Source organism: Pristis pectinata, chromosome 10, assembly GCF_009764475.1.
Source record: "Pristis pectinata isolate sPriPec2 chromosome 10, sPriPec2.1.pri, whole genome shotgun sequence".
NCBI classification, from domain to species: Eukaryota; Metazoa; Chordata; class Chondrichthyes; order Rhinopristiformes; family Pristidae; genus Pristis; species Pristis pectinata.
In genome coordinates this window covers 32,089,995-32,113,875 of record NC_067414.1, presented here as the reverse complement: position 1 = coordinate 32,113,875, position 23,881 = coordinate 32,089,995, and the positions used below count along the sequence as shown (strand labels likewise).

The 23,881-nt window shown below is 38.7% G+C and overlaps 1 protein-coding gene across 2 annotated transcripts in view; it reads right to left on the bottom strand.

Moving 5' to 3' along the window:
• The window catches only part of LOC127575229 (uncharacterized), a 36,148-nt gene extending 13,933 nt beyond the window's left edge, over nucleotides 1–22,215 (bottom strand). Inside the window, exons 1-9 of one of the 2 annotated variants that reach the window (XM_052024941.1) lie at nucleotides 22,087–22,215; nucleotides 21,694–21,947; nucleotides 20,207–20,326; nucleotides 17,707–17,826; nucleotides 12,030–12,149; nucleotides 9,723–9,845; nucleotides 8,315–8,397; nucleotides 6,142–6,267; nucleotides 4,976–5,021 (exon numbers count right to left, since the gene is read on the bottom strand). In XM_052024941.1, coding sequence (XP_051880901.1) covers nucleotides 4,976–5,021; nucleotides 6,142–6,267; nucleotides 8,315–8,397; nucleotides 9,723–9,845; nucleotides 12,030–12,149; nucleotides 17,707–17,826; nucleotides 20,207–20,326; nucleotides 21,694–21,919 — 964 coding nt within the window. In that variant the 5' untranslated portion in view covers nucleotides 21,920–21,947; nucleotides 22,087–22,215. Of the gene's footprint in view, nucleotides 1–4,975; nucleotides 5,022–6,141; nucleotides 6,268–8,314; nucleotides 8,398–9,722; nucleotides 9,846–12,029; nucleotides 12,150–17,706; nucleotides 17,827–20,206; nucleotides 20,327–21,693; nucleotides 21,955–22,086 lie in introns of both variants that reach the window. The other variant, XM_052024940.1, reaches the window with a different exon arrangement.
• Nucleotides 22,216–23,881: the final 1,666 nt, after the last annotated feature.

Here is a 23,881-nt window from a genome sequence, read left to right as displayed (position 1 = left end):
ATCAACCATGAAATTCTCTGTATATATAACAGATTTAGTTCAATTCAATTTAATCACCAGGAAACTTGCAGGTTATTAAGAATAACTTCAAATAATGTGTGTGGGATATAAGGGTGGGTGTGGGGGTATCTTCCTATAACTAAATGCCAGGATAACATGTTAACATTAGCTGGCTCTTAGCAATCCAATTTACAGAGTTGGTGATTAACTGTCCTTGCAAAATGATTGACATCAGAAAATGCAACACGTGCTACCCTCCCATACAATTTACCAAGTAGAGTGAATCTCACTAAAAATGAGTGCTTGTGATTTGCAAACAAAAAGTTGGAAGTAAATCAATATGTGTCTGGAGAAAAAAGTCTGGAGAATACATTACTTTACAGGTCAATGTCATGGCCTACATCTCCATATGCTTTTTTTTAAAGTCCATAAAGCTAGATGCAGCAATGATACACTCTTGTAACATATACCTTTTTATAACATCCATTCAATTTATTCAGCAACATAGCAAATTTATACATAATAATTAGGCTCTCTTTTTTTAGAATATGGCAAGACATTTAATTAAATAGGAAAGGCAGCTGGTACATTTCCTAGAAACTATTCCTCAATTTCTAGATCCTGTTTGACCTGAAAGTCAAGTTGTTCCTTTCAATAGTTCTCAATATGCTGCAGAGAGTTTGGGATTACTAACCAACATTTTAAATCAAACATTCCTGAAAATATGAAGTTACAATGCATAAGACTGTGGTTGATTTGATTGCAACTTCAACTCCATATTCCTGCTACCCACGGTAAACTTTCATCCCTTTGCTTATTAAGAATTTATTCACCATATTCAAAGGGCTGTTAAAAATATTCAAAGAGCTTTTGAGGAATAGAGTTCTAAAGATCCAAAACCCTCTGAGAGAATGAAAAAAAATTGCCTCATCTCTGTTTAGGACTTTGTCCCGTGACTACCTGTTTTCTGGACTTCAACAACATGCATGAGAAGTTCAAGAGCAGTTATACTTTGTTTGAGATGTATCAGTCCAAACAATCTGCTATGGACTTCATTCGACATTAAAAACTCAGTGAACATACGTGCATTACAATGACCTCTTATCTTTAAACAGTGATCCATTGTTGTAGATTCTCCCATGAGAGAATAACATATTCCCCACCCACACCCTGTCATTACCCTTTAAGATCTTGTACATTTCAATCAAGTCACTTCTCACACTTCCAATGCAGCAGATACAAGCCCGTTGCATCTTTCCTCACAAGACAACCCACCCAGTCCAGTAAACCTCTTCTGAACTGCTTCCAACATGTTTACATCCTTCCTTAAAGAGACCAATACAGATCACAATATTTCAGATGTTGTCTCATCAAATGCCATATATAACTGAAATGTAACCACCCTACTGTTGTATTCAGTCACCCTTACAATAAGTGTTCTCAGTATGTTGGCTTTCCTAACTACTTGCTGTAACCGCATGCTAGATTTTGGCGAATCACGCACTCGGACATCCAGCTCCTTCTGCATCTCAGAGTTCTGCAATCTCTCACTATTTAGATAATATGATTCTCTTTTTCCCCCTGCCAAAATGCCAAAAGGTCCCACATTTGACTTTTTTGTTTCCCCATTTGAAGCTGGATGGCAAGAAGAAGTGAAATGCTGCTCTATTTTACTGTTCTTTACAAATTGTTCAAACTGCAATGAGCTAAACTGTGGACCATTATCTGATATGATTTCATCTAGAAGCCACTACCTGCTGCACACTGCCTTCCCAAGTGTTTTGCATGGAGTTCTTCTATAATCTTGTTTTGTGATTCCTTTGGTATCAAGATTCTGAGTCCCCATTTTATGCAACCTTGATTACATAATTTAAAAAGTCTGCAATGAAATTACTTCATGTTTTCATTGGTCTAACTCAATCCATTCACATAAAGTCTGGTCATATGCTTGTCTCAAAATCAGTTTTTTTTGGCATAGCTTTACTTCCACAGCTGCACCAGGGAGGTTGTCCTCTACCATCTCCAGAGTATAATTTTTCTTTCCAATGTTCACTGTGGCTTCTTTATAAAGTAATCTTGTCAAGACATATGCCATAGAGTTCTGTTTGGATGCTCTGTACTCTTGCACAGATCATGTGCCTTCCTCCAGTTTCTGGTCCAGATGAAGGGTCTCGACCTGAAACGTTGACTGTCCATTTCCCGCCATAGATGCTGCCTGACCCGCTGAGATCCTCCAGCATTTTATGTATTGCTCCAGATTCCAGCATCTGCAGTTTCTTGTGTCTCTAGTTTCTGGTAACCTGCTCCCCCTCTGTCCCTGTTCCTGATCATCTCACACACACCCTTTTTTCCAGAACCACCCCCCCCCCCAGCCTCTTAACACCCTGTTTCTTTCCTCTGCGCCACCTACTCCATCTGCCCATCACCTGCACACTCCTCCCACTGGGTCCCCTCCCCCCATTCCTCTCCCCCCTCTGTTCCTATCTGCCCATCTTCACTTCCTCATTTGGTTCCACTCTTCACCTTCCTTTCTTTTTAGATTCCATAATCTGCAGTCCTTTGTTGCCTCCACTTATTATCACCTCCCAGCCTCTGTCGCTAGCTCCACCCTTCCCTCCCCAACCTGACTCCATCTGCCAATCAACCCCTCCTCATCTGGATCTCCCAATCACTTGCCAGTTCTTGCCCCACCCCTTCCCTTCACCTCTATCTCCACTTTACTCTTTCAGTCCAGATGAAGGGGTTGATCTGAAGCATCCACCATCCATTTTCCTCCAAGGATGCTGCCTAACCTGCTGAGTTCCTGCAGCAGCTCATTTTATTGCTCCAGATTCCAGTGTCTGCAGTCTCTTGTGTCTCAATGCACCTTTAGTTGATCGTTCTCCCGCCACCATAGTTTGTCTTTCTTTCATAGTTCGTCAGCACTGTGAGAGGATCGAATAGAATGTGCCATAATCTTGGACTTTACCTAGAAGTGATTTTTTTTGTAGCTCTGATGATAGACTAATAAGAAACCAAGAATCAGAAGGAGTAGGCCACATGGTCCCTTGTGCCTGCCCTGCTATTCACTGAGATCATGTCTGATCTTCTACCTCAGCACCACTTTTCTACACTGATCTCGTATTCCTCAATTCCCTTAATACCTAAAATTTTATCAAGCTCCGTCATTATTAAACTCAGTGGCCAAGCTCCACAGTCCTCTTGCATAGAAGATTCCAGATATTCATTACCCATTGGGTAAAGAAATTTCTTCTCACCTCTGTCCTGAATGGTTAACCCCTTATTTTTGAGACTGTGATCTCTGGAATTAGACAACCCAATTTTCTCCTTAACAGCCCATTTTCATCAACTCACAGAAATGTATCACTCCCTTCTGCACAAAGGTATGGCTGTTTATTTAAGCATGGCATTATGCTGATGAAATGTTCAGAATGCTTCCTCAAATATGCAAAGGTTTCTCCTCTGTGGTGATTCAGTTCAGTTGCCAAAGTGATTGCACAAACAATGCTGGACGTCTTGCAGCAACTTATCCATTGTCTCCTAAAATATCTTTGCTAATGATTTTATCCATTAGGTAACTTTTGTGGTAATATTTTTTAGAATTACTATTACATATACCATAATCATATTAGAACTGAACCACAGAAGAATCTGATAGAGGACCAATTAATCCCTGGCAATGGCCATCAATTGATAACAAACAAGTTTTGTCAGATTCACTGACTTTTACTTCAGCTTGGTTAATGAGATCAAAATAGACATATACTGATCAGTATTTATTTTTCAGCTAAACTTGAGGAATGTCTGTGCTTTTGACATTTTTAACCGATAAGCTGCTTCACAATTTGTTCTTTTGTATGTTTTGAACTAAAATGTTATCTGAGAATTATCCTGGTCAATTCAAACAGAAGCACAAGTCACTACTGATCCAATAAAACCACAGGAACTTTATTGATTTTCCAGAATGAATGCCTGGCAAAGAGATGAGGCTGATCAGCAGATTGGGTAAGGTAATTTTTTCCAGCAGGTACCTTACCTTCTCAAACTGAAAATGCTGTCTTGTTTTACTGAATTTCAATTCTGCTATTGCATTTTATATATCGGTGAACATTATGTTTTGCTGCTCAGTGCCTCTCATTTCATCCCATACCTTACACTTATACACTAAGTCAAACTTGCTGGTGATGATTTTATACTGATGGGGAAATATATTTTGTTAACAATTTTTTGAAAAATATAGCTTAAAATAATAGCCAGCAGAACCTTAAGAATGGCTGAGAAAAGATTTTTTTTTACTGATCTTCCTGGCATCCAGCCAGAGCAAATATGACAAATTTACTCTGGAGTTGCTGTCTAGTGCAGGAAGTTACTGTATTTGGAGCTAGCTGTTCTGGAAATCCACCAAGCACGTAGCTATCAGATTATTTAAAATATGTACACACTACTAACATACAAGCAGAAAATCTGTTGTAAAAGATCATCAACCTGAAACACTAACTGTTTTTCTCCACTGAGCTGCCTGGTTTGATGAGTACTTCCATCATTTTCTGTTTTCATGTCAGATTTCCAGCATCTGCAGTGCTTTGCTTTTGTTTACAGTACAGTCTTAGGAACTCAAACTATATGACAATATCATGCTAATGATATTGACAATCGAAGTTCAACCTCCTAAATGTTCCAACTAAGTTTTTCACAAAACTTTCCTTTGGTTGAGGCAGGAAATATGAGAATAGGTTCAAAACACCAATTTGATAACAGCTAGAGCACTTCATACAGGACACACTTGGAAGGAAAAATATTTTGCCCATATTATCAGAAATTAATGTTTGAACAATCATCTCTCCATGTACAATTGGGTCAAATGGGTAAGATCAAGTCATGCTCTAAAAAAGTTAAGTATAAAAATATTCCTACAACAGGATTTATAGATACTAAATTATAATTATTTATCTCTAATGTAAAATTGAATTCTTACCATTTAGAGACAAGTTCCTAAGACAGTAGCATGCTTGACAGCAAACCTATTGAAAATTACAAAGTTTGATTAAAAATACCCAATTACTGACTGATCAAGATAGTTCTGTAAAACTTGACAGCGCTTCTATATTTTAAGGAATCCTGTCCTTACAACCCACCCTTTTAACACATGTGTTGGCCTTCTTCACTAGTATCTCCTTACATGGCTTGGACTCAGAAAGAGGCCATGAAGGCATTTACTTTAGGATGGCTTGGAATAAACAATGGACTAACAGAAAAAAATATAAAGGCAAAGTCTATGAATAGACCAATGTGCATAGCTTTGGGAACTAGATGGACTAATAATAATGGAGGGATATACATTTGTAGAATAGTACAGCAGAAAAGGAGACTACTTGCCCTATCAAGTCAATTTTGGTTCCTTTTGAACAATGCACTCCACCACCAACCCATGATACCTTGGCTTTGACATTGACTTAGTCTGAGCTAAAGTAAGACGGAAAACTAAGTACCTTAGGCATCATTTTTTAAAAGGTGATTAAGAAGTAAATAGAGCATTAAATAGACTAAAGAAAAAAAATTCTATTGATGGTGATACTCAGTGGAATCTGACTAGATCGAATTAGGAAATATTAAGGGTTTGGTGAGCAATTTTGGAGAATGTTGCAAATAATGTAAAATAAATCAAAGCAATCTAAAGAGGTTTGCAGCATTAACTATGATGTAAAAATAGGGGATACTATTCCTAAAGTACCATGGGATAAGGCACGTTTGTGGTCAAATTAGAGGAGGGTTGATGTTGAGTGATGATAACATTAGAGTTTGCTATAGTGCAGTCTACAATATCTCATTGATAAAATTTACACATAAGTAATGCCCACTAGTTCAAAGTACCAAAGGCTGCTCTAAATTGGAGATAAACCTTTGCAAGAAGCCAGTAAAGTAGAAAAATTAAGGCGGCAAGGGAACTTAGTGTTTCATCAGAAGTTCATTTCTTTGCATGAATATTCAATAAAATTTTTGCACGGTATTATAAGCTGGGAAAACCCAACTAGAATATCAAATAAATCATTACTCTCTCTTTGATATTGTTTTGACATAATTATAAACATTTCATTTTGTTCTTAGCAACCATAACAATAATGGATTGTACTAATATCTTACCTTTTCCACAGAGGAAGACATAAGAGACAGTAGCATCTTGAGAAGAATGCCATCACCTATTTGAAGCATGGACTGATGGTGACGTGGGTCGGATGCTATGTTGCTCAATGCAGCACAACTGTAGTACTTTGAGTGAAAATAACATATGATAAGAATAGTGCAATAGTGATTTCACAGTTGGACTTATTGCACATGGTATCTAGTATATCAAATTAGCTACTTGCAGTGGCTTTGAAATGACATTTGTAAATACTGATCAGCTTTCTATCCCTTTCAGTTGATAATGATAGACTGGGGAGTAACATAAAGAGAAAACCAGAAAACCCAATTAAATGGGGTGAATATGCCTACTATATACATATGGGTGCTTGACAGTTGTAATTCCTTCAAACTATTGTTGTAATAAGTACAGTGGTCAATTTTTACTCAAACAAGCTGCTGGTTCCACACACTGCATTCACAATTCCTGCTGAGAGTGGAATTTAAATAGACGTATTATATACACTATCCCATATCATGTCTCAGATTAAAGCTTCAGTCATGGCATACCACAGTGGTAGCCCATTTCCTATGGGTCAGCACATGGATCCCGTTGCCAGGGCCTGCCAAACAAACAACAGTCTGTGTAAGGTTGAGGGTTTTCATGTCTCATAATGCACGAAAATCACACAACACTTTCTTAAAGCAAGGATGTCCCATTTTCACATTCCTGTCTTAGTCATGGAGCTATACAACACGGAATCAGGCCCTTTGGCCCAACTCATCCATGCTGATCAAGATGTTTGTCCAAGCTAGTCCCATTTGCCTGCATTTGGCCCATTATCCCTCCAACCATTTTCTATCCAGGTCTAAATATATTTTAAATGTTGTAATTGTACCTGCCTCAACAGCTTCCTCTGGCAGCTCGTTCCACATAATCACCACCATCTGTGTGAAAAAGTTTCCCTTCGGGTCCCTTTTAAATCTATCTCCTCTAGTTTTAGACTCCCCAGTAAAATGATAAGAAATGCCGACAATTTTGGCTTATTAGGCTATTGGCATATTAAATAGTAATCTTGAACTGAAAAAAGACGATAATGAAGGAAATGGGGATTTTCAAGTTATGAGTGACTTATTACTGGATCAAACTTGGAGAGACTGTTGACTTTGTGCAATTATAATTTTCAAAAAAACTTTTCAAAATTCAGTTCAATTTTCTGTTTCCTCTATTAATGACTCATATAGAATATAGTTTAATGGTAATATCATCATGACTTCCACAGCGAATCCCAATAATTGACTTAAATTTCACATTGTAGGTTTGTCAATGTTATACAACCAATAATGGAGCTCTGAATCTTAGAAATGTAAACAAACAAGCTCACCAGCTGTCAGAGATCATCTGGAAAATAGTAGTTGAAGGCAAGTGGGAACCTGTTCAGGTTGATTCCAGACAGTTTTTTTGAAGCAGATTACTCATTATGTTATTTCAGACAATTGAGAGTTGACTAAACTGCTGTGTATCTAGAATCACATAAAGCCAGTCTAGGTAAGGAAGGCAACTTCCATTTCCTTAGTGGACCTAATCTAACAATAATGGATTTTAATGACTATCACATCGATTTATGATCACTGTATGATTACTGGTTATTTGTACCAGATTTAGTTAATTTGCTGAATTAATTTATGTCACTGGATTATTAGTGCAGCAGCACTTCAACTACCCTTCCATACCCATGATTGCTGAGACTCAATCAGCTTCACCTGAAGTCTCAATCTAAACAAAATCTTAAAGATTCTAGGGCATATTTCTGTGACATTCCAAAGTCACCAGAAGATCTTATAATGGGCTCCAGCAGAATTGACATCAGGTTCTAACTCATTTCAGGAACAGCAAATGTAAAATGCTTTGTCATGTGTGATCACCATATTTTTTTGGCCAGCAACACAGCAGCAGTTTTAACATTACTCGTTTGTTTAAGGACATCCAGCGCCACTGTAAATGACTGACCTCTATTTAAATATTGGATGCTATTAGCAATAGCCTAGTTTGGAAAATTGCTTCAAAAATCTGGCCTTCCACAATGTGCAGGATTTAAAAGAAGCATTTATTCATTTTTTTGGAACACATTATCCTGCCTTTTCTCTTATTTCGATACTTGGGTACAGAATGAGATCATCGGTAATAATTTACCTGAACCTCTGAGTCAGGAGATTGTAAGTGAAGGATCAGGACAGGCAGTGCTCCCTCTTTGCATAGGAAAAGTTGAATCTTTTCTATAAAATAACAGATTAATTTATTTAAAACTAGTCAGAATGAACATTTGACAATTTGTCTAAAATTCAGTCCTAAATAATTTCCTTCCTCTAAACAAAGGGAAGATTGAAGCCATCATCTTCTTCCCTATCACAAACATTCCATCCTTCCATCAATCCCCACGATCATACCTCACTCTGATCCATTGACTGAAACTGACTATTCAAAACCTCAATGTTCTACTTGATTACGATCTGAACCTACGAACATATAACAGGACCACAAGACCCCTCAAGGGTGTTCTACTAGTCAATAAAATCAAAGTTAGTCCTCTACCTCATCCACTTCCCTGAACAAACCCCAAATACCTTGATTCTCTGTGTCCAATAATCCTCTGACTATTTTGACTGCTTTTCCCTCTCTATTATGAAGCCTGCCTACTCCTTTCTTCACCACTGTCTTAGCTTATCCTTTACAGACACCCTTAATCATGCCTTTGTCAAAGATTCCAATACCCTCCTGGCTGGTCTCCCCTTCTGTGTCACGTCATAAATGTGAGCTCATCTAAAATGTCCATGACCTAACTTGCACCATTTATCCATCACATCTTGTTTTTTGATTTAATATGGCATCCTGTCCCTCATTGCCTTGGAGTTAAAACTGTCATCCCTGCACTCAAGTATCTCCATACCACCATCTAACCCTGTTATCTGCTCCAGCTCAACAAACCTCCAAACGCTCTGTATTTTTGCAACTCCAGGTTCTTGAGCATAGCTCACTCCTTTTACCCTTCCATTTGTGGGTGTGCCTTCAGTCATCTAGGGTGTAAGTTTTGGCAGAAGGTTTAAGTAGGAATTCTAAACTTGTCAAATTTTGGAAAGCACAGTAACGCACACATTTTAGGCACACAGATACATATATACTGTTTGTATCCTTTACATGCCTATTGATGGCCTGTTCCCCTGAGGCCATGTTATTGTGCATACTCCTGAGCTCTTGTATAACATTCTTCACTTCACTCTCTCCCTTTAAAATCCTCCTTAAAAGCTACATTTAATATTTCAATCTTAGCTCAGTGTCAGTTTTTATTTTATTAGGTTCTGTGAATTACATTGGGAGGTTAAATATGTGAAAGGAGCTTTATTGTTGACAAAGAAATGATAAAAGGCAGAAGCAGGAAAGTAATCACTGCTGACCTACAAGCTGATGGATTGCTTATGTGTTATTTTTAAGAGCTAAGGTTCAGCAGACTGCTTAATCATTTGGATAAAATCTACATTTTCTATACCAAAAGGGTGAATGCAATGCCATTCAATGTTAAAGCAAGGCTTGTCATTCTGTTTACCTGATCTTGAAAGGTTGAGGATGGCACCCACTGCATTCTGTTGAACTCTAGGGTCATATGACTTTGAAAGAACCAGCAGAGGATTAATTCCTCCTTCAGAGGCAATAGCTTCCCTGTTTAATGCTGGCAGGTAGACAGCAAAAAGGAATGACAGTCAGTAAAATATACAAAACAAATGTCAAAAGTCAATAAAACATGAAATGTTAATATTTTAACATCATGGAGCATTGCATAGAATTTCTAAGTGGGGACTCTATTTAATTTACAAATTGAATGTCTGATATTTTATCATGTACAGGAATTAGCCTGGTAATAGGAATGTCATTGAACTGATACAGGATATTCAAAACAACTATCAACATTCCACATTGACATAACATTTTAGCCACTGAAAAAATTTGCTAATTAATCACTAAATGAAAATTATAATTAAAAATCCAAATTACAATATCTACAATCCTGATTACTCTAGGACGGTGATGGATGTCATTATGGTCCCATTTTGTCTTATGAATGTACTTTTGGTTGGATTAATATAAATTAGCTTACAAAAGGTCTTAGTTCACATATTAATACAAAAAAATTGGACCTACGAAGTTATATAGAAAGAATTACAATGACTTTTAGTATATTTAAGATATCTGAACAGTGGAGAAATTATAACAGGAGCGAAAGTAATGGTTTCAGTGGGCTCCAGTAGTTAAAATGTATGAGAGAGAAATTATAAAAACTCAATGTATTCAAGCAAGCTTGGTATACCCCAGAGCTATTAGAAAACAAGAACATACAAACATGCCCAAAAACAAATGAGTAGACAAATTAGGAACAGGAGAACACCCCTCAACCCTGGGGCTTGCTCCACCATTTTATAAAATCATGGTTGATCTTATTGTAACCTCTATTCCACATTCCTCTTCACCTTGAATAAACTTCCACCCCCTTGCTTATTGAGAATATATCTACGTCTGCCTTAAGATTATTCAAAGAATCTGTTGCCATTGCCCTTTGAGGAAGGACAACATGGTGGGTCAGCAATTTGTGCTGCTGCTTCACAACTCAAGTAACCCAGGTTCAATCCTGATCTTAGGTGATGTCTGTATGGAGTTCACATGTTCCGTGATTGCATGGATTTCTGCTGGGTTCTCCAGTTTCCTCTCGCATCTTAAAGATGTGCTGGCAGGTTAATTGGCTACTGTAAATTACCCCTCATATAGGTGCATGGCAGGAGAGTCCGGAGGAGTTGATGGGCATGTGAGGGAGAACAGGTTACAGGGAAATAAGTGGGAGTGGGACTGATAGGAATGCACTTCAAGCTGGCATAGATTTTATGGGCTGAGTAACCTCCTTCTTTGTCATAACAAAGTATGATAAATAAGGCATATGACTCATAACCCTCTGAAAGAAAATATTTTGCTTGAACTTTGCCCTATTTTTCAATGGTGACTCCTAGTTCTAGATTGTTATAGCACAAGAGCCATAGAGTCCCAGAGTTATGTAGCATAGAAACACGCCCTTTGGCCCATTGTGTCCATGCTGATCATTAAGCACCCATTTACACTAATCCTACCCTAATCCTATTTTATTCTCTCCACAGTCTCATCAGCTCTCACCTACACACTAGAGGCAATTTACAGTAACCAATTAACCTACCGGCATGCACATCTTTAGGTTGTGGAAGGAAAATGGAGCATCCAGGGAATCCATACGTGGTCACTCAGAGAATATGCAAATTCCACACTGAAGGTCACTGGAGCTATGAGGCAGTAGCTCTACTAGCTGCACCACTGTGCCACCCCAAAAAGAGATCACATCCACTCCACATCCACACTGTCAAGATTCCTCAGAACCTTTACTTTCAAATACTTGCTCTCACTCTTCTAAACTCTGGCGAAGACAAGCCTGTCCAACCTTTCTTCATTAGGTAACAGTCTAGTGAACACTCTCCAAATTCCTTCCCACTCATTACTCACTAACATCTTTGTTTAATTATGGAGATGAATAGTATACAATATACTTCAGATGTGATTGCACTGATGCCCCATATAACTGAAGCATAACCACCCTACTTTTGTATTCAATTCTCCTAGCAATAAGCAATCACATTCGTTTAGCTATCCTAATTACTTTTTATCCCTTCAGAGGCACATCCTCTCCTTTAGCAGTCCTGATACAAAACTTTGTGCAGATGTAGTACATGTTAGAAATTTGGGCACATGCTGTCTTTTTCCATTTAGCAATTCTGGCATGATTATTATTGAGGCAGTGCAAAGGTGTCCTTTATTTGGTTGAATGTTTCTATAAACATACCTGAGGTGGCTAAAGTTGCTATGCCTGCACACGAATTGCACTGCACAGTGGCATCTCCAGAGCCGAGCAGTTCCAGTATAGGTTCCAGCAGCCCAATCTGTACTACTTTCTCTTTGTTCACTTAAGAAATGAAGTGGGGAAAAAAAAACAGGTGTAGAGAGGTAAAAGAGATCACAAATAGAACTGGCTCTCAAAACTGTACTGGTGTTGAAGAATGATAGGAAAGCATTTTGTGTATTATTACTATAAACCAGTGCTTAAAATAAAAAAGACAGTTTGCATACATTCAATAATAAATTGCAGTTAACAGAACTGATATGAGAATTACTTAAACACTGAAACTAGAGATTAAATGAAAACGGTTGCCTCACCCAATTCTTTATGCATGAACAAAAGCAAGTAATGTTGGGAGGAAGCACAACCTATTTAGAAAGCCAGACAGCTGGGCCCTTGTCACCTGAGCTTTGATAAATGGAAAGTCACTGAGTGCAGATTATGTAGTTGATTTTGGTCTGGTAGCTGCCAGTAATAATCCATTTTTGGCAGCAACATAGGGAAAAATAAGAGATGGGAAGCCAGAATGCTGAGTCTAACCCTTGTGTGAACTGTTTGTACTGATGATTCCAGATCAGTATAGCTGCTCTGTTGCAACTTTTAAAAAAGGCATTAATATTTAATTCATTTTAAATGTAAGGTTCAGATGATATGATTTGTGCCTTATGACCAGGATTTCCTCTATTTTAATTGGTCCCAAGCCTGGTGCAAACTGCCTCCAACTTGGTGCTCAGTTTCACAACAACACCTTTTAAATGGCTGCAAGTTTTATACAGATGGCAGAAAGTAAGAGAGTACAGGCAGAGTAATTAGCAGAAGACAAGAAAGAACAGACAGGTAGCTCAGGAGATTCTTGAGGGCACTTCATTCTCTAGCCAAAATACCAGCAGACTCGGTGGAGGGGGGGGGGGGGGGGGGGGGGTCAGGGGGGAAGGGATTCTCCTGTGGAGCTTGCTCAGAGCCAAAACCATAGCATCGCAGCTCACTTTGAACAGGGAGGGAGGAGAAGGGCCAAAAGAGCAATAGCTATAAAGGATTCTGTCGTTAGGGTGCAGCTCCAGACATGATTCTAGCATAGTATGTTGCCTCTGTGGTGCCAGGATCAAGGATGTCACAGCAGCTGTAGAATATCAGAGTTACAGGAACAGGCCCTTTGGCTCATTGAGCCCATACTAACCACCAAGCACTCACTTAAACTAATTCCATTTTATTCTCCCCATATTTCCATCAATTCCCCCCAAATTCTACTCTCACCTAAACATAAAGGGCAATTTACAGTGGCCAAATAACCTACCAACCCTTAGGATGAAACCAGAGTACCTGGAGGAAACCCACGTGGTCACAGGGAAAATGTGCAAACTCCAGAAAGACAGCACCCGTGGTCAGAATTGAACTTGGGTCGCTGGAGCTGTGAGGCAGCAGTTCTACTAGCTGTGCCACTCTGAACAGGCAGATATTCTGGAAGGGGTGGATGAATAACCAGAGGTTGTGATCTAAATCAGTACCAATGAAATAGTCAACAAAAGGGATGAGATCCTGCAGGCAGATTTTAAAGAATCTGTAAAGATATTAAGAAGCATACCTCAAAGGTAGTAATCTCTGGATTATAGCTGGTTGCATGCCCCAGACTGTATAGGAGGCCATTTAAGTTTAATGCGTTGCTAAAAAGATGATTCGGGAGAAGGCTTTAGATGTTGGAGACATTAGGACCAGTTCTGGAAAAGGTGGGACCTGTTTGCAGGTCAAATGAGCTGCACATTTACCAGCCTGGGACTAATATCCTTGTGGCTTAGGGAGGGTGAGGTGGATTGGATAGGAGCTTCCTGGGACTTTTGGGAAGGTTTTAAATAGCTTGGCAAGGAATGGAAAGCAGCTGGGATTCAAGTAACAAAGAGTTTGCAAAGCAGAGAAAACCACATTTGAAAACAGAATAAAAAGGAATCAAACTGTGTTTAACATTATAAAGCCAAAGATAAGGATTTTGCAGTTAAGGCAGATAAGCTGAGGGCACAAATAGATATGTGGAAGTTTAATACTTTTTAGCAATAACTGAAACATAGCTTAAAGGGACCGAAATGGTAGCTTAATGTTCTGCTGTTGCAGGGTCTTGACCCGAAACGTTGACAACATTTCCACCCACAGATGCTACTTGACCCGCTGAGCTCCCACAGCAGTTTGTATTTTGCTCCAGATTCCATTCTCTGCAGTCTCCTGTGTCTCCAGCTTAATGCTGTTGGTTATATGTTTTAAGATATCTTTATTAGTCACATGTACATCGAAACACACAGTGAAAAGCATCTTTTGCGTAGAGTGTTCTGTGGGCAGCCCACAAGTGTCGCCACGCTTCCGGCGCCAACATAGCAAGCCCGCAGCTCCTAACCCGTACGTCTTCGGAATGTGGGAGGAAACCGGAGCACCCAGAGGAAACCCATGCAGACACGGGGAGAACGTACAAACTCCTAACAGACAGCAGCCAGAACTGAACCCGGGTCACTGGCGCTGTAATAGCATTACGCTAACCGCTATACTACCGTGCTGCCCCATTTGTCTTTATCAATCATGGTAGGTGCTGCAGATTAAACAGCAGAGATCTTTACTCAGGAATACTCTTAGAAAGCTTCATACTGGTTGCATTTCTCAAGCATACAGATGCCTTCGAACTCCTGTTTTCATACAAGATAAGAGGGGGTATTAAAAAGAATGGGAGGGTTGGAAATATTGCCTAAGGAAACAAGTGCTGCTGTGAGAAAGGACAAAATGTTAGAAAAATCATCAAGTGATCTTCATGCATTGAACTAAAAAACAAAAGTGCCGGGAGTATACTACAGGCAGCTCAACACTCCATATGAGAGAGCAAACTTGTAGGCAAAAAAATGAGGGGAGATATTAATTTTCCTATTATTAAAAGGAATACAATTAGTATGAAAGATATAAGGGGCACAGAATTCCTAAACTGCATTCAGGGAAAGTGTTATAGCCAGTATGTAGGAAGTCCAACAAGAAGGGTGTCTAATACTGGATTTGGTATTCAGGAATGAGGCTGAGCTGGTGGAAGGAGTACCAGTGTGAGAACACGCTGTGGTTGTGATCATAATTCTGTTAGATTTAACACAATTATGGAAAAGGACGAAGGCAAAATAGTAGTAGATGTTCTGTAATGAAGTAATGCTAATGCATTAAGAAGAGACTTAGTGAAAGCAGACTGGAAACAGTTACATAAAGGTAAGTCATTATCAGAGCAGTGGGAAGCAGTCAAGGAGATTCTTATTTTCACTAAAAACAATGGTAGGACTGTCAAGACTATAGCTGCCTGGGTGACAAGGTGCCCAGTGAGTAATATAAAGCAAAAATAGGAAGCTTATGTCAGACATCAAAAGCTCAATAATACATGAGAGTATAAAAAATGTAGGGGTGAAATTAAAAGGAAAATTAGGATGGCAATGAGAGGATATGAAAGAATATTAACAATTAAATCAAAGAAATATGTTTTATGAGTACATGAAGAGCAAGAAAATAACTAAGAATAGGGCTTCTGAAGGACCACTATAACATATATTTCATATATATATTTTATATATTATAAACATTATGTTCTTGTATAAACATATATAATAACAATATATAACAAAATAATAAAAATACTGTAATAAAGCGTATTCTGTACATGGAAGCAGAGGATGTGGGCAAGGTTCTAAATTAATACTTTGCAGCTGTCTTCACAAAAGAGGGGGATGATGTTGGTGTTTTGTTAAGGAAGAGAAGTATTAGGAGGTGTTGTTGATAGTGAAGAAGGTTATTGTAGACTACAGGGGGATCTTGATCAGTAAGGGAAGTGGACCAAGGAGTGGCAAATGGATTTCAATATAGAGAAGTGTGAGGTGATGTATATTGGAAAGTCCAACCAGCATAGGACTTATACTATGAATGGTAAGGCACTAAGGAGTTTAATGGAACAGAGGCACCTAGGAGTACAAGTGCATGTTTTGTTGAAAGCGGCATCACAGGTAGACAGGATGGTGAGAAAGATGTTTACCACGCTGGCCTTCATTAGTCAGGGCAGAGAGTATAGGAGTTGGAACATTATGTTCTTGTATAAGTCATTGGTGAGGCCGCACTTGGAGTACTGTGTACAGTTTTGGTCACCCTGTTATAGAAAAGACGTGGTTAAACTGGAAAGAGAACAGAGAGGATTTATGAGGATGTTGCCAGGACTAGAGGCCCTGAGTTATAGGGTGAGGTTGACCAGGCTAGGTCTTTATTCCTTGGAATGTAGGAGAATGAGGGGAAAGCTTATAGAGGTGTTTAAAATTATGAGAGGCATAGATAAGGTGGATGGTAACAGTCTTTTCCCCAGGGTAGGGAAGTCTAACTAGGGGGATAGATTTAGGGTGAGAGGGGAAAGATTTAAAAGGGACCTGAGGGGCAACTTTATCACGCAGAGGGTGGTGAGTATATGGAATGAGCTGCCAGAGGAAGTGGTTGGGGCAGGTACAATTGTAACATTTAAGCAGCACTTGGATAGGTACTTGGAGGGGAGGGGTTTAGAGGGACATGGGCTGAACACAGGAAATTGGGACTGGCTGGGTGGGCACCATGGTCAGCATGGACTGGTTGGACCAATGGGCCTGTATCCGTGCTCTATGGCTCTAAACTAAAAAAAAAATTAGGACATTTAGAACACTCATAAATAATTAAAACATTTAAAGTCATCATAAATAATTTAAGTAAAAACATAGTTCTCCTTTCTTCCCAGCATAAACACATGGAGAATTCAGCAAGTTCCTACTCTGCTGCTGAACTTCAGTGGAGTCCAGCACTGGAGTATAGTCAGGAATTCACTGGCAAAACTCAGCCGGCAAGATCGGGGCTTCAGGATTCACTCAGGAGACCCAAACATGCCAGCAGTTAGGAGGCTGGTGGGTGGCAGGGTGAGGAACACCACCTGGTAAAGGCAAAAACCCCCATCAAATTTAAGAAATACTTGGATATGGAGTTCAACCTGTGCCATGGACCTAGTGCCGGAAGGTGAGATAAGTGTGCTAATCTTTTTAAACCTGCACGGATGTGATGGGCTGAATGGCTTCATTCTTTTCTTAAATATCTTATTCTGTATGTCTAAAATTGGTAAGATATGTATTAAATCAATTTTGCCCATTGTGTTTGCCCACTGCTAAATGCTTATGAAGCAGGCATGTCCTATGGATTGAAAGATAGTCAGAATAAAATGAGGGTTAGGGAAAAGAGGTAAAGGAGATCAAAGATTAAATTCTTCAATGCTAGGTTAGCACTAATGACATCTACTATAGTGACAATAACTTATATTACTTCTCTTTGATAATTGGTTTATTATTGTCACATGCACTGAGATACAGTGAAACCTCCTCTGTATTGCCTTTCATGGGTCATATGTTCCATTGCCCCTGCAGTCAACCTCTGCAATTGATTTTTGTGGAAAAATTCTTTTCTGGCTTTCTTTTGCACCCTAGACTCCTTTCAAGAATAAATTGCAGAACTTGCTAATACTTCCATCCAATGCTTTTAAAACCGTCAAGATCAATTGAGAAGCATATATATTGCAGTTTGAACAGGCACAAACATATTTTCCCTCCATTGGCTTACTCACCATTACCCTCTACTAAGAGATTGACCAGTGATAGAGATGCCTTCCTTTGCACGTCCAAATCATTGGATTGTAACAAGTTATGATATGGTTCCAAGTATTCTTCAGGCAACTCACTCTTCACTAGTAAAAAGAAACAATTAATTAATAAAGATTATTTGTAAACATTACTCAACACATAAAATCTGGACAGATTTCACCTTCTTCCTAGCAATTTTATTATTAACTTATTATTCAGGATCTGGGCATCACTGGCAACACCAACATATATTGACTATCATTAATTGCCCTTGCTAGACCATCTGAAATTCAGCTGCACTAGTTGGTCTGGAGTTACATATAGGCCGGATCAGGTAAGGATGGCAGATTTTCTCCCCTGCAGGACATTAGTGATTTTTTTTACAACCCATTAGCTTTTATTCTGTAGTAGTCATGACTAATTCCACAATTCCGTACCCTTGACTTCAATAGAAACAAATTTTGTTCGCAAAGTACAATGTGCTGAAGGTATTATATAGCAGGTTTATCAAAAGCAGCTGAATATGAATTCCTCCACACTCCACTCACATAATTCCCTATCTCATCCTAACTCCTTTTTCACAGAGAGATTGCACTAATCTGAGTTGCAAAGCTTCCTTGAAAATGTGTAACATCTTCACCAGCTTGTAGGAATTCCTGGCCCATGACCACTCAAAATGAAGGATTATCAGGGATGGCACTGAGGACCTTGAGTCTCTTCATTGGGACCATGCAGTAGCCTGGCAAAAAGCAGTAGAAGGAAGACCTCACCTCCCAAACTACTCACTTGCCTGTCCTGCTCAGCATCTTTTGGCAGATTCTACAGATCCCACATTGACCTCCAGCCATTTCAGAACCCATTGAAATGGAATAGAGGCAAGCCATCATTGAAACTGGGGGACTGCTGAAGAAGAAAAAGAAGAGCCATAAATAGGCCACAATTTCTGTGCACAGTTCCTTCAGTACCCGTTTCAGATCTGACAGTTCGTCAGAAGTGCTTAATCTAAGGAATCAGCTGTTTGCAGCTTTTTTAACTTTCCGTTTGTATCTCTGTTATGGCTGGTTAATTGATTATATACTTTTTTTTAAAACTCTTTTATAATTCTATCCTCTGGATCCTTTAACCATTCTTTGGCTGGTAGAGGTATATACAGTGCTGCTAGTAAGAATGCAAGAGCACGGCAATAATTTGCTACCCAGTGCTCTTTCACTACTTGGCTCTGTATAAGGGGCATGGTTTCTTGGGGTTTGATAAATTCTGAAACATCTCCCATTCTCCCACAGTGACACCAGTAGGAGAAATGGAAAATGGCACAAGCAGACATTTTTAGCCTTAAATACTGTTTCCATAGCATTTCTATTTGCCTTGTACCAGATTATAGAATATTAGAACCATAATCTTCAGTTTTTATACTGAATTACATATATTTACAGCATGGAAACTTATCATTTGGACTGCTCACTGGATGCTTGAAGTTGTGAGAGCAATACAGAAATACTTCAAAGTGGGAAAATATGCCTTGAATAGTCATTGTGCAAGAAGCCCACAAGAGACCAAGTGGGACAAATATTTTAAACACATGACATGCAATGCTTCATTAGAATCACAAATCCCTGGCTTTGTTCAAGTAATCACACAAAACACATAGTAAGCACAAAGACAGTCATCATGGCGGGGCTTTTAAAACAGCAGTTCCAAAAACAGAACTGCTCTTTGAGCTATTGGGCCCATTTTGGCACAAATTATAGTTGGGAATTATGGGCATAAGCATCATGTGCCTCCGACAGCCAATGGAATATCAGCGATCAAAGGTAGGAAATCCCAGGATATTGCTGACCAGGGTCCCCAGGCAAAAAGAAGAGAGAAAGTGGAATTTGCCTTCATAAAAGACAATCTTGGCACTAAAAAGGTGTGAGCTTAACTGCCCCTCTGCTTGGCTATGCTCCAAGTAGGGAGAAGGCCTCCTCCTTCTGGATGTTTGCATTAGTTAAATTGAAAGAATGATATCAAATATGCCTCAAAGTTTATCTGCATAAGCACATCATACACATGAAGGACCATGATTGAATTTCTAGAACTTCTAGTCCCCTTCTCTGCAGGACATATAAGGGCCATCAAATCTCATCCAACAGCAATGACGTTTAGCCTCCACGAAAATCAGATGAGCTTTACAACGTGTGAACTGTGTAAAAAAGGTCTTTCTCTTGTGTGCTTTAATGAGGTGGCAATCATTTTGGTCTTTTTGATCACAAAACCAGCTCCAATGTTAATCCCACTAAGCCTATCCTTATTGATGCCGTGTCTTCCACTTTGTGTGTTCCATAGTCAAATCATAGCTCAGAAAATTGAATGCAAATGTTACACTTCAATTTGTGTTGATCTAAGACTATTGCTAACTATCTGGGCCTAAAATGCAATTATTGCAACATTTTGAGTAAACTCCTGTAGGATATCTCTATTTTTTTTTCTGAATACCATACTCACACTGTTCGCTGATATGTAAATAGTAGAGAGCAGCTGATTGCTGTAGACTTGGATTTTCAGAAGCAGCTAGTGTCTGCAAGGCCTTCAAGCTTTCCATGTCGATCACTTTATTTTCCGAAGCTGCAGGGACAAACAGATAACCAATCTGATTACTTTGCACATGAATCATGGAGATTGAAATGGTGCCTTGAGTTATAAATGTCCAAACGATTAATGTTTTTGTGAAAACACCATGATCGCTGTTTTATCAAAGTATTATTCTTCCTTTATGAGCATGATTCTACCCAATACAGTTTTCTTGAGGAGAATGTTCCCCAGTTTCTAAACTTGCCAAACATTTTCAGAGCAATATTAAATTAAAGGAGCAGTACTAAATTTAAAGTGCAAAATAAATGTGATAGGAGGGGGCATTAATTTTATTCTTACGTTCACTATAATTAACTAAAAAAGATTGTCAGGTCCACTAAATACAGAACACAGCCTCTAGTGACTTATCTCTTCTTTTCACCTTCAAAGGGATTTCATGATTCAGTACCAACCTTTTCAACAAAAGCAGTCAGAAGAGGCATATTGTTCTTCTTCACAATATTTTTCTAGTGACTCTTAAAGACTAATAAATGAACCTTGTGATTTCTAAACTAGGTCTAAATTCAATGTATTGGAATAATGTAGCATTTCTTCTAAATTTTTAGAACATAGAACATTTTATTAATAAATGTCCTACAATTAGGAAGGGATCCAGATTCAGGAGTTGTTGATCACCTTCAGGCTCTTGTGGTGTTTTGACATTGATCTTCTCTATGGACACACAAGAGAATGCAGAAGCTGGAATCTGGAACAAAACACTACAGAAGAACTCAGCGGGTCAAGCCGCATCTGTGGGGGTAAAGGAATTGTTGACATTTTGGGTCGAAACCCTGCATTAGGACTGCCAAATGTGGTTAAAGAGTAGGACTTCGATCCATGATCTCATAATTCACAAAAATACAAGAATCCTTCTCCTGGATGAATAACTTAACCTTGGCCAAAGACAATTAATGTACGACTTAGTTAATAAATATGACCTAAGAAATTATTTATATCTGAAGCCACACTAAAAGGCAATTTTCTATAGGTTAATATCAAGACTTTTCTTCCATTTAAAGTGACTTCAAGATAATAATTTCTTGTACAAAGATAACATTAATGCATATCATGTTGAAACTACATTGATAGTCAAAATTTATTAAATTGAACAAATTGAATATTTAAAATCCCTCATAATTATGCACAGTAATTACACTGGAAAAACAAAGCATGAAATAGTAAAACTATCTGGAGAATTCTACAATGTTTCCGCAAAGCATAAAAATATTTTAGAAATCCCTGTTGGGAATTAGGCCTCAATGCCTAGCTAGCACAAATTTAAAGTAGAAAATCAAACCTATTGTAAAGCAAATGTAATTAATTTAAAAGAAAGGTTGCCAGATAATTGGTTTCAAGTTTACCTTCCTCAATGTGCTGTAGAAACTCCTGAGCAGCCTCTTTTTCATGTTGTCGTAGAACCGGCTTATAAAGATGGTCTGACTCAGTTCTTTTCCGCTTCAGGCAGGAACAGCACTGTATTTTCTTGAAGAACTCCTTTATTTTGTCCAGGAGGTCTTCTGCAGCCCTCGCTATCATTTCCATAAAATCCTTCAGGTGCTGCCTACATGAGTCACAGATTGTTGCCATGGCTCAACTTTGTCTTCGTTCCACACGGCTGTAACCTCAATTTTCAAATTATTGTACTAAGCAAACATGCCACTTTGTTTGCCTTACCAAATGTGCAAAGTTTTCAAAATTAATACATTTACATTAATACATATATCACAGAGGTAGAGAATCATGAAGTTCCTAACCTGCTGGCAAAATACAGCTTCTAGTGGTTTGAATTTCATTTGCTTCTTTTGTTTCACTGCCACACACTCACCATGTTTCCATAATAGAGAGTACATCTGTACTGCAAATATAACAAAAGCCAACCTGAGCTCCCCTGTTAATAATATGGGCGTGGTCTGAACTAGTCTTATGTCACAGGGAGGTACAAACTGTCAAGCAAATCCAGCCCACCCACAGGAAGTAAAAATGTTTAACACATTCGGTTGAAAGGCTGGCAATCTGTGCTTGAATAAATCTTGCTCTCCTTTTTAGTCCCATTTTAGAACATTGAACAAAAGTTAAAAAGGAATGTAATATAAAATCATGAGCTCTATTGGTATGTTTTCTACCAAAACTTATCTTATATGTCAGTTAGTTGATTGACAGTAGGCTGAAAGTTGTCTTTTGGGAAAGGAGCCCCAAGTGGATATTGCCTCACTGACACAGTTTCTTCTTTGAAACGAAATTCCACCAACATTAGTTGAATGCTGTTCAAGGTCAGGGATGGGTAAACTATTTGCTCTGACACCTGTTTTGTTGTGTCTCACTCCAGAGATGTAAGAATAAATATCTAGATTCCAATGCTGTAGTGATGGAGTTTTGCACTGATGGTAACCCAGTGCCTTGACTAATAATTATCACTCAACCAACATTACTACTAACAATTATCTGATTACTATCACATTTCTGTTGTGAAAGCTAACTGGGTGATAAATTAGCTGCTGTTTCCCCACATTGCAACTCTTCAAAATTACTTTATTGGCCATAAAGTGCTTTAGGATAGGCAGATAATTGTGAAAGGTGCTAAATAACTAGAAACTCTTTTTAACTGAGAACTTAAGTAGTTTCTGGAGATTGTGGACTCATAATAGCAGGCTGGTTTTAAAGAACCTGCACTGCTAACTTGCTGAATTTTTGCTGCTGGAACTGCTAGTGCCCACAGGTAACTTTCTAACTTCTTACTGCCTGTGAGAGCCCAGGACGCGATGGGGTTAAACTGCTGCGCTCTTCCACAAAGTTTGGCACCCCTGCTGGTAACACAAAATAGCATGTCTGTGCTGAGCTCAGGTGATCAACAATTGCCCAGGAAAATAGAATTGCAGGGACAAAGAAGGCTACTGATATCAATCTAATTCCCCTTCTATCTGGTTTTACATACCATGATTTACATTCTCTCACTTAGATGTTGCTCCAAACTTCAATGAAGTAATATTAAAACTTCCTTTAATGGAAACCAAAATATGAACCCAATGACTTTAGTAATTTTTTTTGTTCATTGCTTCCATGTTCCAATTATAAGTGAGATTCCTGCACTTTTCTAACTATCTCTATTCTGGGAACTAATACTTTTAAACATTCTGCAAGAGCATTGCTAAAAGTAACTTCATTAATTGGAAACCTTCTCTCACCTTCTTTTGCCAAAGTTCCTCTGCCCACCTCCTCCCACCACCCCCCCAACTCCCCCACTCCCCCCAACCCCATACTCCTCCCCCTCCAAGACAAAAGATCTGAAGACAGCCATTATTTCTGACTTAACTTTGCCTCTTTAATTACAGCTATTTGAAATCGGTTGCTGTAGATAAATCAACATTTTCTCCTGTTGTTTTCTCCCCAGTGCATCATGTATTTGCTGAAAATGCCTTGATTGCATGTAAATGATTGGGTCTTTCATTAAAGTGTGAATTCAGCTATATGACTGGAAGAACTAAATATGCTCTGTAGCCACTAATGTCAGTTTTGGACAAATCATTCCTTATAAACCTCCTATTATTTCCT